This window comes from Dromiciops gliroides, chromosome 5, assembly GCF_019393635.1.
Source record: "Dromiciops gliroides isolate mDroGli1 chromosome 5, mDroGli1.pri, whole genome shotgun sequence".
Lineage (NCBI taxonomy): Eukaryota > Metazoa > Chordata > Mammalia > Microbiotheria > Microbiotheriidae > Dromiciops > Dromiciops gliroides.
Window position 1 is genome coordinate 102,468,312 of NC_057865.1, and position 18,031 is coordinate 102,486,342.

The 18,031-nt window shown below is 42.0% G+C and overlaps 2 gene segments (V, D, J or C); both read right to left on the reverse strand.

The window, feature by feature from the left end:
* Window positions 1-140: 140 nt before the first annotated feature.
* LOC122728769 lies at window positions 141-13,418 on the reverse strand. The segment is given in 6 exon segments: window positions 141-385; window positions 766-872; window positions 1,150-1,167; window positions 1,796-2,182; window positions 7,072-7,169; window positions 13,350-13,418. Coding segments are annotated over 6 exon segments (700 nt in total).
* A 414-nt stretch (window positions 13,419-13,832) lies between these two features.
* LOC122728275 overlaps window positions 13,833-18,031 on the reverse strand; it is a 77,164-nt gene continuing 72,965 nt past the window's right edge. Inside the window, 4 exon segments of the C gene segment in view lie at window positions 13,833-14,069; window positions 14,606-14,712; window positions 15,239-15,256; window positions 16,070-16,456. Coding sequence covers window positions 14,049-14,069; window positions 14,606-14,712; window positions 15,239-15,256; window positions 16,070-16,456 — 533 coding nt within the window.

Here is an 18,031-nt window from a genome sequence, read left to right on the forward strand (position 1 = left end):
AGGGGATGACCTTTTCCTTGGCTCAAGCATGTTTTCTATTAATTATTGCTAATACTTTCTTGAACTACATATCCTGCCTTAGAGGAATATTTCCACATTAAGTCAATAAGAAAAAATGGGTAGAGACATAGCTGGTAACTGCTAAGCCAGGGTAGGATTTTTTTTTATTTCTTCAAGATCAAACCACCATCCTCCTTTCAGAATTGGAGTGTTTCCTTTGGGGTGACATGTGAAAGATGAGCATAAAGACTGAGGGAACAATAGCGTTTCTGGAACATAGAATAGGAATAGAAAAAGCAGAAACCAAACTGGGGTGCCAAATCCTCTTGTTCTGTCCTCTTTGTTTTCACCACCACAGTTGGCATCAGGAATAGTTTCTCTTGGCCTAAAGATGAGACACAAATACCTCTTCTCAATTTTCCAGGTAACATGGCAATGGGGAATGAGACTAAGTGAAGGCACGTGTTGCTCAGGATTTGGGACTATCTATGTGACACCTTTGTAAGAGACTGGATTCCTGTTGGAATTCATTTGACCCCATGTTTTAATTTCACCTTTAATTTCTCAATTCCCACCAATTTCATTTGTAAGCTTAAAAGTTAAAGCTACTTTGGGGTACTTTGTAGGACCTTAGGGTTTGTTTCCTTCTTCCCTTTATATTTCCCTTACCCTTGGTGACTTATGGGCACATCACATGTTCTAGAGCTGGTTCTAGATTGTAATTGTGTCTGTTCCATTTGCCTTCCTCCTTTTTCATGTACTTACCTTGCTTCTCCACACCAGGGCACTGAGCAGCAGGCCGTACAGCACAGCTTTCCCCAACAGGATCTCATAGAAAACGGTGGCCGACTGGATACTTTGTTGATAGGACTCTGTGAGGGTAGAGACCCCATACTTGTAAGCACACAACTGCGACCTCCCCATGTCCCACATTGTCATCACTGTTAGGACAAGGGAGGAACATATTCAATCAATAAACACTTATTACGTGCCTACTCAGTGCCAGGCACTGTGCTAAACACTAGGGATACAAAAAGAGGCAAAAGAAATTGCCCTCAAGGAGTTTACATATGTGCCCAAGAGGTATCTGGGCTATGGCTACTGGCAAAAGTGTAAGGGAGGAGAAAAGAAAAGCAGAAATTTACTTACCAGAAGTAACACCACAATCTGAAAGAGAAAATGGGGGACATATAATCCTTGATTTTCCTGTCTTTTAGGTAGGCTATACAGGTTAAATCCTGACTATAGGTGTAGGGACCAGAGTAAAGCATGAGGCAGGAAAATCTACATATGATTTTAAAAATTTAATGCCTTCTGACTTACCCCTAGCCCCATACTTCTCTCCTTGCTACGACTTTGAAAAAACACTTTATCTTTATGGTTGGGGACAAATGGAAGGATGCAAGGTCAGAGGGATGCTCTATAAGTTATACAAGTTGTAGCCTGGGGCTACTATCTACAAGACTCTGGTTGGGCCTAAAGGATAAAGGGGAGCCTCTATTGACACCTAATTCATGCAGAAAGAAGCCTTGATTACTTCTAGGGGTTTGTAGCCTGACTCTTTTTCTCTCTAGATCCATGTTGCCAGGGGAGATTCTTGGGGACAGATGTTTTTTTCTTTTCTTTTCTTTTCTGTATTTTTGATTCTCTGTCATCCCTCTTTACTTTTGTTTTGGGATTTTCTTTCTTCCTGTCCTTGTCTTTTTCTGTTTCCCTCTCCCCCTCTATCTGTCTCTGTCTTGGTCTTTTCACTCTATACCATCCCCACCTTACTCCAGTTCAAGATATTTCTCACCTGCCCTTCCCCAGATCTGGTCACTGACATTCTGGGTGACAGGTTTGTTCTGGTTACTTGTCCAGGTCTCGTCCTCAGAGATGCCATAGAACAGTACTTGGCAACGGAAGCTGTTCTTGGGGTTGCGCCAGAAGGGAGCAGAAACCCGGAGGCGGCTGCTCAGAGAGTATTTGGAATGGTTGTTATGGGGCTCCTCCCTGGAGGGCTGAGGGTCCGTGCTGACCCCAACTTGGGTCTCCTGTCCATTCACCCACCATCTCAGCTCCACGAGGTCAGGGTAGAAGCCTGTGGCCAGACACACCAGTGTGGCCTTTCCCTTCTTCTCAATCTCTTCCTCAGATGGCTGAAACACAGTCACCTTGGGGGGAGTCACCCTTTCCAGATTATCTGAAAAATGGAAAGAGGTTGGGACCTAGAACTGGCCACAGAACTGTCTTCTTGTGAGGGGAGGAAGCACGATGTAGTTGGCTATTTGTAGTGCCCTGTGAGAATTAATATATCCCCATGGGTCTGTTAAAATCCTATCTGTTCTTCAAGGCATAGTAAAAGTGCTATCTAGGAATCAGAGGATTAGCTATTTAAAGCTTGCCAGGACCTCAAGAATCATCCTTTCCAATCTCTTCATTTTACAGAGAAGAGACTCCCAAAATCTTCTCTGATCTATACAATTAGAAGTCACAGGATTCCATAACTCTATTGTCTACTTGTGATGTTATATTATTCATTGTAATTTTTTATATATGCTTTGCATACATACATATAATTTTTGAATATGCAACTTATCTTTCTTACTTGAATGCAAGTTCCTTGAGTTCAGATATATTATTTTCTTTTTCTTCTCGTGCATAGTAAATTACTTTGAATATAGCAGATACTTAATAAGTGGCGTTGTGGCTTACTTGAAAAGACTTTTCAAGCATTTAGAATCCTTGAAGGACTTTATTTTCTTCTATACCTTGTGAGAATAAAGCTACATTGCTTCTGTCATTTAGGTCCCAATTCCCTTTCCCTATTGGCTGACTTCTTTAAGCTGAGCCCTTAAGCTTATCTCCCCTCCATATCTCCCCATTTCTTTCAAATGCACAATTATTTTTTCAGACATTCATCACTGGAGTCATCCTTTCCTTCAATCTATATGGGATGTCCCCCAAATCTTAGTGCCTGGCAATAAGATTTTGGGGATCTTATATAATGATTGTTGACCTTACCTTCACAACCTCTCCAACATCTCTCCTTTTTTCTACACTCACTTGTTCTTTACCTTATTTCAGGCCCTTATCATCACTCACCTCATCTATTTTTATAGCTTCCTAATTGGTCTACTAGCCCCTTATCTAATTTTTCCATACAGTTGCTAAATTCAAATTCCTAAAGGACAGATCTGACCATTCCTCCTCCTTCCCCTGACCCTCTCCAAAATTTTCAATGACTTCCTATTACCTCTAGGATAAAATAAGAGGCTTGGCTGGATATTTAAAGTCTTCTACAGTCCATCCCTTTCCTCAATTCTGCTATTCCTTCATTTTACTCCCCTTCAAACACTTTCTGGGCCAGTCAAACAGGACCACTGGTTGTTGCTTGTCCATGACTTTCCATCTACCACATCCTTGCCTTTGCTCAAGTGACCTCCCATGTTCCTTTTACTGCCTGCCTGGGAGAATCTCTAGCTTTCTTTGAAGCATGGATTGGATCTTACTTTCTGTGTGAAGCCTTTCCTATCCATTTTTAAAGTTCTCTTTATTACTTTGTATATACTTGTGTGCTAGTTAAATCCCTTGGTATAATGTAATCTATTTGAGGACAGGGTCTCCTATCTCTTTCTCTGTGTCCCCTGTACTTGGCACAGTGCCTTGCTGAGGGGAGATGCTTAAAAATGTTGTATTGACCTCAATCCCAGCAGATTCTATATGTTTACTTCAATTGTTAAACTGGTATATATTGATTTTGTTGGGTTTGGGTTTTTTGGTTGCAATTTCTTCTCACTGACAAATGTCTGAGAATTTGTATTTGTTTTTTGTCAGAATTAGCCCAAGTTCCACCATACCTAGTTTGGCTCCACTAGCAGGCTCACAGTTTCTCTATCCATAAATGTTTCCCTACTATGACAACTGAGAGAGATCAGTCATTTAAAGCTGGTTCTCTTGTTCTAGAAGTTTCCTGATTGCCTCCTCAGAGTCAGTAGATGGGGTAATGGGCCTGGAGTCAGGAAAACTTGAGTTCAAATCCAGCCTCAGACACTGACTAGCTGTGAGACCCTGACCCTGGGCAAATCACTTTTTGTTTGCTTTAGTTTTCTCAATGGCAAAATGGAGATAATAATGGCACCTATTTCTTAGGGTCGTGAGGATCGAATGAAATTATATATGTTAAAAGCACTTGACACAATGCCTGGAACATGGTAGGTGCTATCTATATATAAATGTTCATTCCCTCCCTCTCTCATATCAAAACTTCTTTTTGATCCTTTCCCATTTCCTTAAGGTCTTGCTATAAGTGATTGGCTTTATACACTAATAACTCAGCTATGTGGCTCAGTGGATAGAGTACTGGGCCTGGAGTCAGAAAGACCTGAGTTAAAATCCAGACCTCTTACACTTACTAGCTGTATGACCCTGGGCAGTGACTTAACCCTGTTTGCCTCAGTTTCTTCTTCTTCTTTTGTAAATAAGCTGGAGAAAGAAGTGGAGTGAAGGAGGTAAACTACTCTAGCATTTTTGCCAAGAAAAATTCCAAATAGGGTCATAGAGGAGCCAGACGTGACTGAATAACAAGAAATTTGCTCAAGCTAGGGGGAGTTCTGTGGTGGCAAGGGTCCTATTTTATTTATCTTTATAACCTCCATATACCTAAGATCTAAAATAAGTGCCTATTAGATGGATTTAGACCTTAATGCTGAATGAGAGAAGGCATTTAGGAAAAATCCAGCTCTTCCTTCTAGAATCATAGCATCAGAGTTTGGAAGTGATCTAAGGTCTTTACTGAAGAAGGAAGTACATCCACATCCCCAAGTGTCCATCCAGCCTTTGCTTGAACACTTCCAGTGACAGGGAACTCACCACTTATTAAAGCATCCTGGTCTATTTTGGGATGGCTCAATGTGATAAGAAATCCTTTCCTAGATTGAGCTGAAATATTCCTCCCTAAAAAACTCTACATATTCATCTTAGTTCTTCCTTCTAATGTTAAGAGGAATAAATATAAACTCTATTCCACAAGAACTCATTCCACAAGAATTCCACAAGAGAACTCATCAAGCATTAGATTCACATTTCACCCTTCTAAAGTAAAATATATGCATTCTAACAGCCTGGAGTTTTTGTCCTTCCAGATTCCCTCTTTTCTTATCTCTCATCAAACCAAGAGGAGTAACTGTAATGGGGGGAGAGGGGGATTTTAGGCATAGTCTGACGGAAAAGGGAAACATTTCCGGGCTTGTGAATCCCTGTGTCACCATTGAGTCAATCACCCAATGGAGACAACAATTTACTCATCCACTTTATATCACTGACTCATCTGGTGGGTTCCCATGGGCAAAGTCTGGTGGTGGTGCTGTGGACATGATTGTTACTTTTTTTTTTTTTTTAAGTGAGGCAATTAGGATTAAGTGACTTGCCCAGGGTCACACAGCTAGTAAGTGTTAAGTGTCTGAGGCCGGATTTGAACTCAGGTACTCCTGACTCCAGGGCCGGTGCTTTATCCACTGCGCCACCTAGCCGCCCCAATGATTGTTACTTTTTAATCCTTTTGGGACTCATTTTCCCCATTTCTAAAAATGAAGCTTGGAATGAGATGATCTCTAACATCCTTTCCAGCTCAAAATCCATTGATTTTCTCAAGGAACATAATCCCAGGGTAAGAGGGGAAGGGGGAGAAGCAGACATTGTAATCTTTACAGGTGTCTACTTTGAAAAGTCAAACCCAACCTGGACTGCTTCTCTCTTATTGCCTGTGTGTTGCTCCCTCTCACTTTGTCCATCACTCATTATTATCTTTCCCTCTTTCTTTTTCATCAAGTAAACACTTTAATTGTCCTCTGGGTAAAGAGCACTACACTGGATGTCAAACTCTATGTATGGCGCTCCATAAATGAAAATGGTGTGGGGGACAATCCCAATCTTTCTCTTAGCCAACTGTATAGAATAAATGAGGTGCAAAGCAGGTTTATAGCATGTAGAGCTGGAGTAGACCTTTTGAGGCCCAGAGACATAAAGTAACTTGCCCAAGGTTGTAGGTTGTAGATCTGTCTGAATCCAGGTCCTACAATCCAAATTCCACGTCTTTTACATGACTCTACACTCCCTGGCTATCAATCCACACGCCGTCCCTTTTCTTTTGACCTTAATCTCCCTTTAAACACTATTTTTGTCCAATAGAGAAGGTTTGGGAAGCACACTTTCCGCAACCGTCTTTAGAAGCAGAACCCACCCTCTGCCTAGAAACCCAAAAGAGTGAAACTCGTCCCTCTGCTACCTTCCTCCATCCCCCCTCCCACCCCAATTCTCCATGAATATTCAGGTTTTCTTGGAGAAAGCCCATTGTTAGGGGAGGGAAAAGTATAGGCCGGCGACAGGCTAGTACCTGAGATGGGGGAGGCTGAAGCTTTTCCAAAGCTATCTTCGGGGACAAATCTTCCTACCAAGAGATGCCAACTGCTGAGCAGTGACCGTGGGGAGCCACGGGCAGGGTATGGCTTGGGGTGGCGGACTGGGCGCTAACCAGGGATAGCAGGGAAGACTTATCACCTGCGACCCATAGCCGGGTATGGGGCGGAAACACTGCTCCTAGGAAGTTTGGCACAGACAAATCCCGGCAGCCAGTCCCCAAAGTCTGCCGGGGCTGTGTTCTTGGGCCATCTCACCTTTTCACCGGGACGTCAGCCTGCCCCCTACTCCCCTCACCACCCCCTCCCCGTCTACCCAGATCAGGAAAGATTCCTCTCCGGTGCTAGGGGTTGGAAATGACTCAGGTTCTCTAACTCAAACTCCCCACAGCTGCTCCTTCCCGGCACCGTCCTTGTCGCTGGTCAGCCAGGCATCCGCCAAGCTGTGGTGTTGGGACCCTTCCAGACCTTCAACGTCCTCTAGGAGCTGCCCGGGGACACTTACCTATGACGACCAACCGACTTCCAGATCCAAAAGTCTGGGCTGCATTACTAGAGTCACAGCCCCTTGGTCCCTCACAAAAACCAGACTCCCAACCGTCCTCTGCATCTCCTCTCTACCCTAGGGACAGCATTTCTCTCCTGGGGACTCTCTTCCTGCCTCCATCAGACTTACCTAAAACCAAGAGCCTGGAGCCCGGCCCGAAGTAGAGGGTGTCTGCGCCCACAGCCAGGTAGCCCTGCACACAAATGGACTAGGGAGTCCGGGGGTCTCTATTACAGTCCCCAGCTCTCTCCTAGGCTGGGAGCAGTTGCCAACTGCGGCTATTCCCTGAGCATTGAGAGGGATTAAATGGGAATGGGATAGGGGTTGCTGCCGTCTCTTACCCAGAACTGTCAGCCTGGTTCCGGCTCCAAAGTATAACTGCGTGCCGGCATTAACACAGCAGCTAGGGGCAAAGCTCAAACTCGGAAACACTCCTGAGGAGTTTCCCAGCTCCCCTCAAGGGATTTGGGAGCCTTCCGCTTTCCTTCCACGTCCTCCTGTTCAGAGGTTCCAGAGGGAGGGTAGGGGAGCTAGGGTAGGTTGGTTTGCATGAAGATGGTCAAAGCCAAGATGCAGCTACCATTCCTCCCAATCAATCCCTCTCCCTTAAATTCCCGATCCCGATCCTCCTCACCTAGAACACGGAGCCTGGTCCCAGGTCCAAAATGAAGCTCATTGTAGGAAGCACAGTAGGAGGGGGACGGCCAAGAATTCTACCGCATCCCCTAGGGGCCTCCCTTGCCTTTCAATCGCCTCTTCTCCCTACACTCTCCAGGGTCAGCAGGACACAGTGAAATAAGTGCACATGGTTGGGTACGCTTAAAGTCAAATTAACTTAAAGTTAACAAGAGCAGGTGCTCTTTGGATCCTCAATATTATGGAGGACAGTGCTCTCTATTTCATTATATTACATTATAAAACATTCATTCCTCATGGGAATGGAACCTTTGTGATGATATGGCTACAGGACTCTACCTCTTCTGAATCAACCCCCTGACTCATTCAAATCCAAGAGATCCTTGAGATCTTGACCCAAACCCATGAATTAGAGACAGGAGTTGGGTTGTCATTTGGAGGAAGGAATGGGCACTGAGTCCAGGCTACAGCTTAGATAGGAATCAAGCAAAGAATCTCTTAGCTATTGCTTCTAGAGATCCCCTTATCCCCTACAAAACTGTCCTTTCAGATCCCCACAAAGAGTGAAGAAAAGGAGAGTAATGGACATCCTCAGGGTAAGGGATTTTTGTAAAGGCATTTCATAAACTTGAATCATTGTGCCCCCCCCCAATTCCCACAATGATACAGCTTGCTACAAGAATAGCCCCTCCTCCTTATCCCCTTCCCTCAAGCCAAAAGGAAGTTTTGGGGAGTGCTTGTGGTAGAGACTAGTGGAACAGGGGTTGGGGGAGGAGTAAAGTAGGAAGTGGTGAGGGAACCAAAGAAGCAAACTCAGGGGGCCCATGCAGCCCTCCCTAGATGACACCTGTATAGGAGTCTCAGACTCTAACACTACCTGTGCCCCTTCTGCTTTGACTCTTATTTATAGAGAAGCAGAGTGGGCAGGGCTAAGGTTCAAGGAAGGTATTTCTCTTTAGCTAAAGGGCTTTCACTTGAAATATCTAGTTTTGTCTCAGTTAGCAAAGGGAGATCATTCTCAAAGGGAAAAAAATATTCCTAGAGGATCACAACCCTTAACGAAGGGAATAGTAGGGTGGAAGAAAGGGATTTTTCAGATTTACCAATTCCACCTTATAACTGATCTCAGAGGTGGTGATGGTAGTAGTAGTAGTAAAATGATATTTACATAGTACTTGAAAGTTTTGTAAAGTGCTTTAAGTACATCATTTCATTTGATCCTCACAACAGCCCTATGAGGTAAGAGCTCTCTTAAAAAATGAAGAAACTCGGGTTCAGAGAAGTGTCATCTGCAGGGCACCATAACTGGTGTCTGAAATGGGGCTCAAATTCAGGTCATTTTGATTCCATTAGGATGCAAAGTGTGATTTCTTTTTGTCTTTGTATCCCCCGTGTTGGGCACATGCTTAGTTCATAATAAATAGAAGTTGATTGATTCCAAGTCCAGCATGCTATTCATTACAAGACTCTTACTGGGGAAGGAGTGCTTAATTTTTTGGTGTCATGAACCCCTTTGACAGTCTGGTGAAACTTGTGGGCTCCTTCTTATAAAGATCTTTTTTTAATTCATAAAATAAAATATATAAGTACAAAAAATCCTATTGAAATACAGGTATCATTTTTTAAAAGTTTGTCTCCAAGTTGAGAACCTTGTTCTAGGATCTAAAATAATTTTCAGTAACAAGTGGGCTGTCTACTCATTGACCAGTCAAAACTGAATTACAGCACAGGTTAAGTTTGTTGTCCTCCCACTCCCTTTTTGTGTTCCTCTTCTAACTTGGGTCTCTGTTTTTCCTGCCTTATCAGATAGAATTTGCTTTCTCCAGATCTCATAGTATCCCCTTCAGGGAAAGTAAAAGGAAAGAATGGAAAATTCCATATAATATAGCCTATTCACACTCCACTGCTGTGTTCAGTTTGGGTACCACTTTTGAGAAAGACAGTAACAATCTGAATCAAGTTCACAGGAGTGAGGGCAACCAGAATAGTCATGTACTTGGAATTTTGTCATACACTATGTGGAAGGAAATGTTTGTCCCTAGGGGGCAGAATCCTAGAAGTACTTCCTAACACTTCAATCTCCCCCTAAAAAGAATAGTGAAATTCCTCAGTGGTACCTTGTCATTGCAGTATTCAAGGTTGACTTGACAACCACATGGTTGAGAGTGACCAAACTCTCCAACTGGGCATTATAGGTTAAATGCTTTACTTTTCTGCTTTTGCCACTTGAGGAGGCAAGAGCCCTCTTATCACTGAAAATGATCTCAGATCAGAGCAGAGATTTTTGATCTGGATCCATGGACTTTTTTCATAGATATTTTGAAAACTGTATTTCAATTCAATGGGCTTCTTTAAATTTTATTTTGAATGGTTTAAAAAACCATTTATTTCTAAAAATAAAAATGTTAAAAATTAAAAATATGCACACATATTAACATTAAATATATGTGTATATGTAAAATAAAACATTTATTTTATTTAAAAACATTTGTTTATTTATTTATTGAAAAACACAAAAAAATATTAAGGACCCTAGGCTAAAGATAGGATTGTAGTGAAAAGAATCTTGGAGTCAATCAACAAGCCCAGCCTTGGGGATACAAAGACAACTAGGGCTTCCCTAAGGGGTGTTTTCCTGGAGCCTACCACACTGGATTTCTCCCCGCCACCCATACCAAAATAAATACAAACAAACAAACCCCAAGTAAGGTCAGTTTGAGAGGCAGCAGGGATAGAGATTAGGAGATTGTCAGACATAGTTTGAGTCCTGCCTCTGACACATAGTTGTGGGGCTCTGGGCAGGTCACCATGTCTAAGGGTTCCTTGACATCTCTATGACAATAAATAGCAGAATGGTTGCTAATTTCCATTAAGGAGTTTTCTTACCAAAGAGGACCATCTACCAATACAATTCCATGTACTGATGAAAAAAACAAAAAGGTTAACATGAATCTTAAGGTATTCCAAGAAGAAGAAAAGAAGTCAAATAAGAGTAACCTGAGTGAAGGGCCTGTGTGGCGGTGGGGAGATGTAATCTTCATATTAGTGATTATTAATGCACTAATTATATGAATATGATCATTAGAGCATCTTTTAAAAATCTCACTCCTTCCTACTCCATTTTCTGACTCTTTAAGTCAGTGCTCAGCACAAGGCCCTCCAAAGTCCTGGGCCTGGGGAGGCCCTCTAATTTATCATAACTTGGGAATGGCTCTTGGATTTCCTGAGTCTCTTTATCTCATCTATTCTCAGTCCATTCTAGAGGAGAGAGTCCTTTCAGAAACTGAAGAACAAGAAGCATAGGTTGGTGAGAATGTGGGACACAGAATCAGGAAGACGTGGGTTCAAATTCTAGCTCTGTAACTTTGGGTGAGTCACTTAAAGTTTCCAGGCTTTATTTTCCTCATCTACAAAATAAGGAATTTGGAAAACATGAGGTCCCTTTCAGGTCTAAATCTTATAATATAAAGATCTGCTCAGACTGGGATGAACCAGGGATTGAGTCAGAATAAGACTTCCAGGCTCTGAGATACCCCTTAGTTTCTCTCACCCTCCATATTCTGGCTCACTGGTGGCAGGAACAGGTGGTCAGTATGACATTTAGTAAATCACCATTACCTGAGGATGAAGGATAAGGGTCATATGGAGCAGGACAAATGGGACCCACTCACCCTATGAGGATAGAGGGCCTTCCTACAGAGGGAGGCAGGAAACCTCAAGACATGCATACATAGACGTGGTCCCTGTCTTCAAAGAGATTGTAGTTTGCAGGGGGAGGAATGAAGAAGACAGGATTCTATATGCCTCCCTCTAGCTATTAGAGTATGAAGAAAGATATCATAGTTCTAGTCAAGTGATAAATTGAGTAGTGCAGAAATCAGTGTTACAGGAGATGGAGAGGGAAACAACTCTTGGGCCATTTAGGTGTGCTAAGAACCTTCTATTAAAAAGTAGCCATTTGACCTAAAGCTTGTATGAGTGGGGTCTACCTTTATAAAGTACCACTCCCCCTTGTAAGTTGGTTTTTGAGGCAGCTAGGTGGTACAGTGGATAGAGCACTGGGCCTGGAGTCAGGAAAACCTGAGTTCAAATCCAATCTCATATACTTCCTAGCTACATGACCCTGGGCAAGTCACTTAAACTCTACCTGCCCCTGTTTCCTCAACTATAAAATGAGGATAAAAATAGAACCTGCCTCTCAGATTTGTTGTGAGGAGTAAATGAGATATTTGTAAAATGCTTATCACAGTCCCTAGCACGCAGTTGATACACAATGCATGTTTATTTCTTTTCTTCTGACCCTATCATTGAATTGAAATTATTCTCTTCTAAGTTACAAATGATTATTCTTCAATTTTTAAAAAATTTAGATCACCTTCACTTCTTAATATATGCTTCATCCTCCTTTTCTAGTGAGTGATGACTTCTAAAGAACAACAATGGAACATAGCAAAACTAGTCAACACTTCAAGTAGGCATGACCACTTATGCAATGTTCCACACCTAGAGTTCCCCACTTTTGCAAAGAATGAGGTAAGTGTGTTTTCCCCATTTATTCTCCAGGATCTAGCTTAGTGATTATACTTCCAAAGTTTTGTTCCTATGTTCCTTCCATTTATATTTATGTATTCATTGGGCATATAATTTATCTTATTGTGCTTATTATGTTCTGTATCAGTTCATATGTCTTTCATGCTCCTGAGAATTCTTCATAATCATACTTTCTTATGCTACAGTAATATTCCATCACACTCATGTAACCTGATTTGTTCAAATGTCCCCCTTTTTTTTCTTTTCTTTTCTTTTTCTTTTTTTTTTTTGAGGGGCAATGAGGGTTAAGTGACTTACCCAGAGTCACACAGCTAGTAAGTGTCAAGTGTCTGAGGCCAGATTGGAACTCAGGTCCTCCTAACTCCAGGGTTGGTGCTTTATCCACTGTGCTACCTAGCTGCCCCTAAAATTCCCCCTCTTAAGGATACTATTTGGTTTTCAGTTCTTTGTTACTACAAAAAGTGATTATGAATATTTTATGGAATATAGTTTTCTGTTCTTGAAACCCTTGAGGTATGTGCCTAGCATTGGTATCTCTGAATTAAAGGATATGGACATCGTAGTCACTTAATTAAAAAAAAATAATGACAAATTGCTCTCCAGAATGGTTGGATTAACTTCCTAGCTGCACCAATAGTGCATTAGCATGCCTATCTTTCTACAGACTCTCCAACATTGTATATTTCCATTTTTTGTTACCTTTACCCAATTGTTTGGTATGAGATGAAACTTAAGAATTTGATTTATGTTTCTCTTGTTATTAGTGATTTGATCCTGTCATGGTTCCTTTTCTTAGTCTACATTTTCACTCTCTTTAGAATCTTATTAATAGATAATGCAAATATCTCTGAACTCTATATATGCAGTCCCAATCTCTCACACTAACTTCTATCCCCAATTATTAACTCTAGTTGAAAATTTACTATGAACTATAGTCTATGAACTATTTAAATAATTCACTCCCTGAACTGTCCCTCACACAGGCTTTCTCCTCTTCATACAAGGTCAGATTGCCTTGTAGCCAGCTTTCTTGTTTCCAATTTAGTAAATTTACTATATTTCCCTTTCCTTCCTTTCCTTTCCCTTCTGTTTTCCCTTCATGTTTCCTCACTTTTTCCTCTATAATTTTCTATATCACGCCTAGTCCTTGACTACAATATGGTTCAGTTCTCCTTCATAACAGAACTCTATTTTCTCTGTTTCCTCAGACACTACCTTACTGCTTCAGATATTGTGATTCCCTTGTGTGCAGCCTTCTCCCCAATATCTTTGTAGCCACTGGCATCCATTGGCCTGGATGTACCTCTGGAGTCTCTGTGTAAGAAGAGGTGAGATTGTCAAGTATGTTTTATGACACTAGGAGTAGGATGCTAATGCCACAGTAGGTTATCCTCCCATAGGGGGACAATTCTAACATTTTTTTTTTGTTTTTTTGCAGGGCAATGAGGGTTAAGTGACTTGCCCAGGGTCACACAGCTAGTAAGTGTCAAGTGTCTGAGGCTGGCTTTGAACTCAGGTCCTTCTGAATCCAGGGCCAGTGCTTTGTCCACTGCGCCACCTAGCTGCCCCATCTAATATATTTTTAATCAACTATTCAAATTCTTTCTTGAACTCTATGTGTTGACTTGGAAAAATGTTTCCAATGTAAGTTGATGTTGTGAAAAAAAAAAAGGAGAAAAGATAGAGTCACAGATGGCAATAGCTAAGCAGGGCGAGAACTTTTTTTTTATTTCTTCAGGATTAAGCCACCATCCTTGTCTTCTTTGAGCTCTTTAAGAAGACCTGTGAAAGATGAAGATACTGATTGAGGAGATAATAGCTCTTCTGGAACACAGGATAGGAATAGAAAAAGCAGTAGCCAAGATAGTGCGCTGGATTCTCCTGTTCTTTCCTTCCTGTTGTTACCTTCACAGCTGGCCTCAGGAATGGTTTTTCTTAGCCTGAGGAAGAGATATAATTAGAATTTTATCAGTTTTCCAGGTAACATAGTGGTGGGGAATGTAGCTGAGGGAAGAGACATGTTGCAGAAAGAGAAGCTCAGAAGGTGAAACTATTTAAGTCATAGGAGACCAAATTCCCATAGGAGTCCCTTGATTCTAGCTCACCCCACATTTAAGTTACAATATGAATTTCCCACTCTTAGTAATCCCACTTGTAAAGTTTATTTTATTTTATTTTATTTTTTTAGTGTGGCGATTGGGGTTAAGTGACTTGCCCAGGGTCACACAGCTAGTAAGTGTTAAGTGTCTGAGGCCGGATTTGAACTCAGGTCCTCCTGACTCCAGGGCCGGTGCTCTATCCACTGTGCCACCTAGGTGCCCCTCCACTTGTAAATTTTAACAAATGTGAGTCATTTTGGGGGTATTCTCTGGAATTCTTGGGATTATTTCCCTCCTTCCCGCCCCCTTCTTTTACCCCTAGTGTTTCTAAATAACAGATATGTCCCATTTGCCTTCCTCCTTTTTCATATACTTACCATAGCTCTCCACAGCAGGGCACTGACCAGCAGACCGTATAGCATGGCCTTCCCCAGCAGGATTTCATAGAAGAAGGTGGCAGATTGGATACTTTGTTGATAAGACTCTGTGAAGGTAGAAACCTCATACCTGTAAGAAAGCATCTCTAGGGGCACCTAGGTGGCGCAGTGGATAGAGCACTGGCCCTGGAGTCAGGAGTACCTGAGTTCAAATCTGGCCTCAGACACTTAACATACACTTACTAGCTGTGTGACCCTAGGCAAGTCACTTAACCCCAATTGCCTCACTAAAAAAACAAAAAAACAAAAACAAGAAAGCATCTCTAGCCCCCCCCCCAGCCCCATATTTCTACCACTTGATGGAGGATGGGAGGGGCATATTTATACATAGTGTACAAGGGATTATTATACATATACACAGTTGTTTGTATATTGCCTCCCCCATTAGACTGTAAACTTCTCAAGGACAGGGACTGACTTTTTACTTTTTTGGGAGGGCGAGTATTCCAAGCACTTAACACTGCATGTAGTAGTTGCTTAATAAATATTTATTGACTGACTAACTGGTTAGCTGACTTGGGCTATAGTTGCTAGCACAGGAGTATGAGACAGGAAGAAAAGAGTTTCACTTACCAGATGTAATACCACAATCTGAAAGAGAAAAATGGGGACATATATGAGAAGCCTTGGATTTCCCAAGGATGTTGTCTTTTAGGTAGGCCTCACAGGTTAATAAAAGCTTACAGGCCTAGGGCCCCAAATAAATCATGAAGCTGGTTTTAATAATTTGAATAAAATATAAATTCTTATATATTCTGACTTAACTCTGGTCCTATATTTCTCCCCTTGATATGATTTAAAACATCTCTGTGATCTTGGGAAAATGGAAGGATGCAAGTTTAGCTGGACATCATGTGAATTGTTGAGCTGCACAGGCTGGTAGGCTATGACTACTCTCTGTAATACTCTAATTGTGACTAAGTAGAAAGGGTGCACCTGGGTTGATATCTTATTCACCCAGGAAGTGGTCTTGGTTACCTTCTGGGAAATGATTCTTCCCCTCTCTGAATACATGAAGTCTGGGGAGATCCTTGGAGACAGACTATTTTGGTTCTCTATTTGATTGTCTTCCCTCTTTTTCTTTAATTCTGGATTATCTACTATCCTTTCCTTGACTCTTTGTCACTTTTTGAGAGGAGGCATGTGTTCTCCTCCCCGCCCCCCCCCATGTCTCTCTGTCTCTGTCTCTTTGTCTCTGTCTGTTTTTCTGTCTCTGTGTCTCTCTGCGTCTGTGTCTCTCTGCATCTGTCTCTCTCTGCCTCTCTTTCTCTCTGTATCTCTGTCTCTGTCTCTCTTTCTCTTCTCCCCCTCTCTCTCCTCCCATTTCTCCCCCTTGGTTCCCTTCTCTGGATTTATCTTTTTCTACACCATTTCTAATATGGTCCAGCTTATGAAGTTTCTCACCTGCCCTTCCCCAGATCTGGTCACTGACATTCTGGGTGACAGGTTTGTTCTGGTTACTTGTCCAGGTCTCGTCCTCAGAGATGCCATAGAACAGTACTTGGCAACGGAAGCTGTTCTTGGGGTTGCGCCAGAAGGGAGCAGAAACCCGGAGGCGGCTGCTCAGAGAGTATTTGGAATGGTTGTTATGGGGCTCCTCCCTGGAGGGCTGAGGGTCCGTGCTGACCCCAACTTGGGTCTCCTGTCCATTCACCCACCATCTCAGCTCCACGAGGTCAGGGTAGAAGCCTGTGGCCAGACACACCAGTGTGGCCTTTCCCTTCTTCTCAATCTCTTCCTCAGATGGCTGAAACACAGTCACCTTGGGGGGAGTCACCCTTTCCAGATTATCTGAAAAATGGAAAGAGGTTGGGACCTGGAACTGGCCACCAAGCTGTCTTCTTAGGGAATGAAAGTAGAAAAAGTATTAGTCTAGTATTACCTCCTGACTTAGATGTCTCAAACTGGATGTCCCTTAGGCCTCTCAAAATAAAAAAAAAGAACATATATATTTTTTTATCTTGCCCTCCCCCCACCCCCAACCCCCATCCGTCCTTTCTTCCAAACTTTCCTACTACTGTCAAAGGCACCACCATACTTCACATTACCCAGGCTTTCAACCTCAATGTCATCCTGTATTCTTCGCTCTCACTCATTACAAATATAGCATGAGAAGACCATTGAGAAATAGCGTACTTTTCCTCTTAAGGAAATAGCAGTTGTTTAAGCTTCCTGTATTACTTAAAATGTATTAAAATCACTAACAAAAATATCTGAAAATTAGTAGGTCATGAATTGAAGAAAAAGTAAGAACCAGATAGTGATAATGGCAACTTATGGAGATGAAGTTAGATGGAGTGAAGAATGAGTATATGAAAAAAATAGGGGAGAGGATCTCCAAATGAGACAATGGCAGAAAAACAAGAAAAATGATGAGAAGGATAATAGGAACGACTACCAAGAACTAGAAATCTACTCAGTGGGTTTAACTGGGTAGTGGGCTTATTTGGTCTAATTTAGACTTTGGACTTTTTATTTTTCTAGTTTTGTGTTTCAACAAAAAAAAGGTAAATAAATAATATTCACTGTTAAAAACAAAACAAGGGGCAGCTAGGTGGCACAGTGGATAGAGCACCGGCCCTGGATTCAGGAGTACCTGAGTTCAAATCTGGCCTCAGACACTTAACACTTACTAGCTGTGTGACCCTGGGCAAGTCACTTAACCCCAATTGCCTCACAAAAAAAAAAAAAACAAACAAAAAACAAAACAAAACAAATATCCATGTTGTTGCCAAATCTTGTTTCTACCTTTGCAATGTCTCATATACTTCTTCTCCCCACTCACATAGGAGCTGCCCTGCTGCAGTACCTCATTACCTCACACCTGAACCATTTCAATAGCCTTCCGGTGGATCTCTTTACCTCAAGTCTCTCCTCACTCCAATCCATCTTGCATTCAGCTTTCACAGCCATCTTGCTAAGGCAAAGGTCTGACAAGCACCAGTACCACTCCCATCCTCTCCCACACACTCAACACGCTCCATTGGCTTCCTATTACCTCCAGGATCAGATATAAAATGCTGTATTTGACTTTTAAAGCTCTTCAAACTTGGTGCCTTTTTTGACCTTTCCAGTCTTACACTTGACTTCTCTCCATGAACACTATAATTCAATGACATAAACTTTCTTGTAGTACCTCAGACGCAACATTCAATCTCCCTGCTCTGTTCCTTTTTGTTTGGAATGCTTTCCCTCCTCAATATTACCTTCTAGTTTCCTTGACTTCCTTCCAGACAGCTTGTATAGACCCTTCTGCAAGAGATCTTTGATACCCCTCCCCCACCTTCCCTCTAGGATTTCCTTCTAATTCCTTCTATTTATCTCGCTATCTTTCTATCTCCTATATGTACATAATTGCGTGTATGT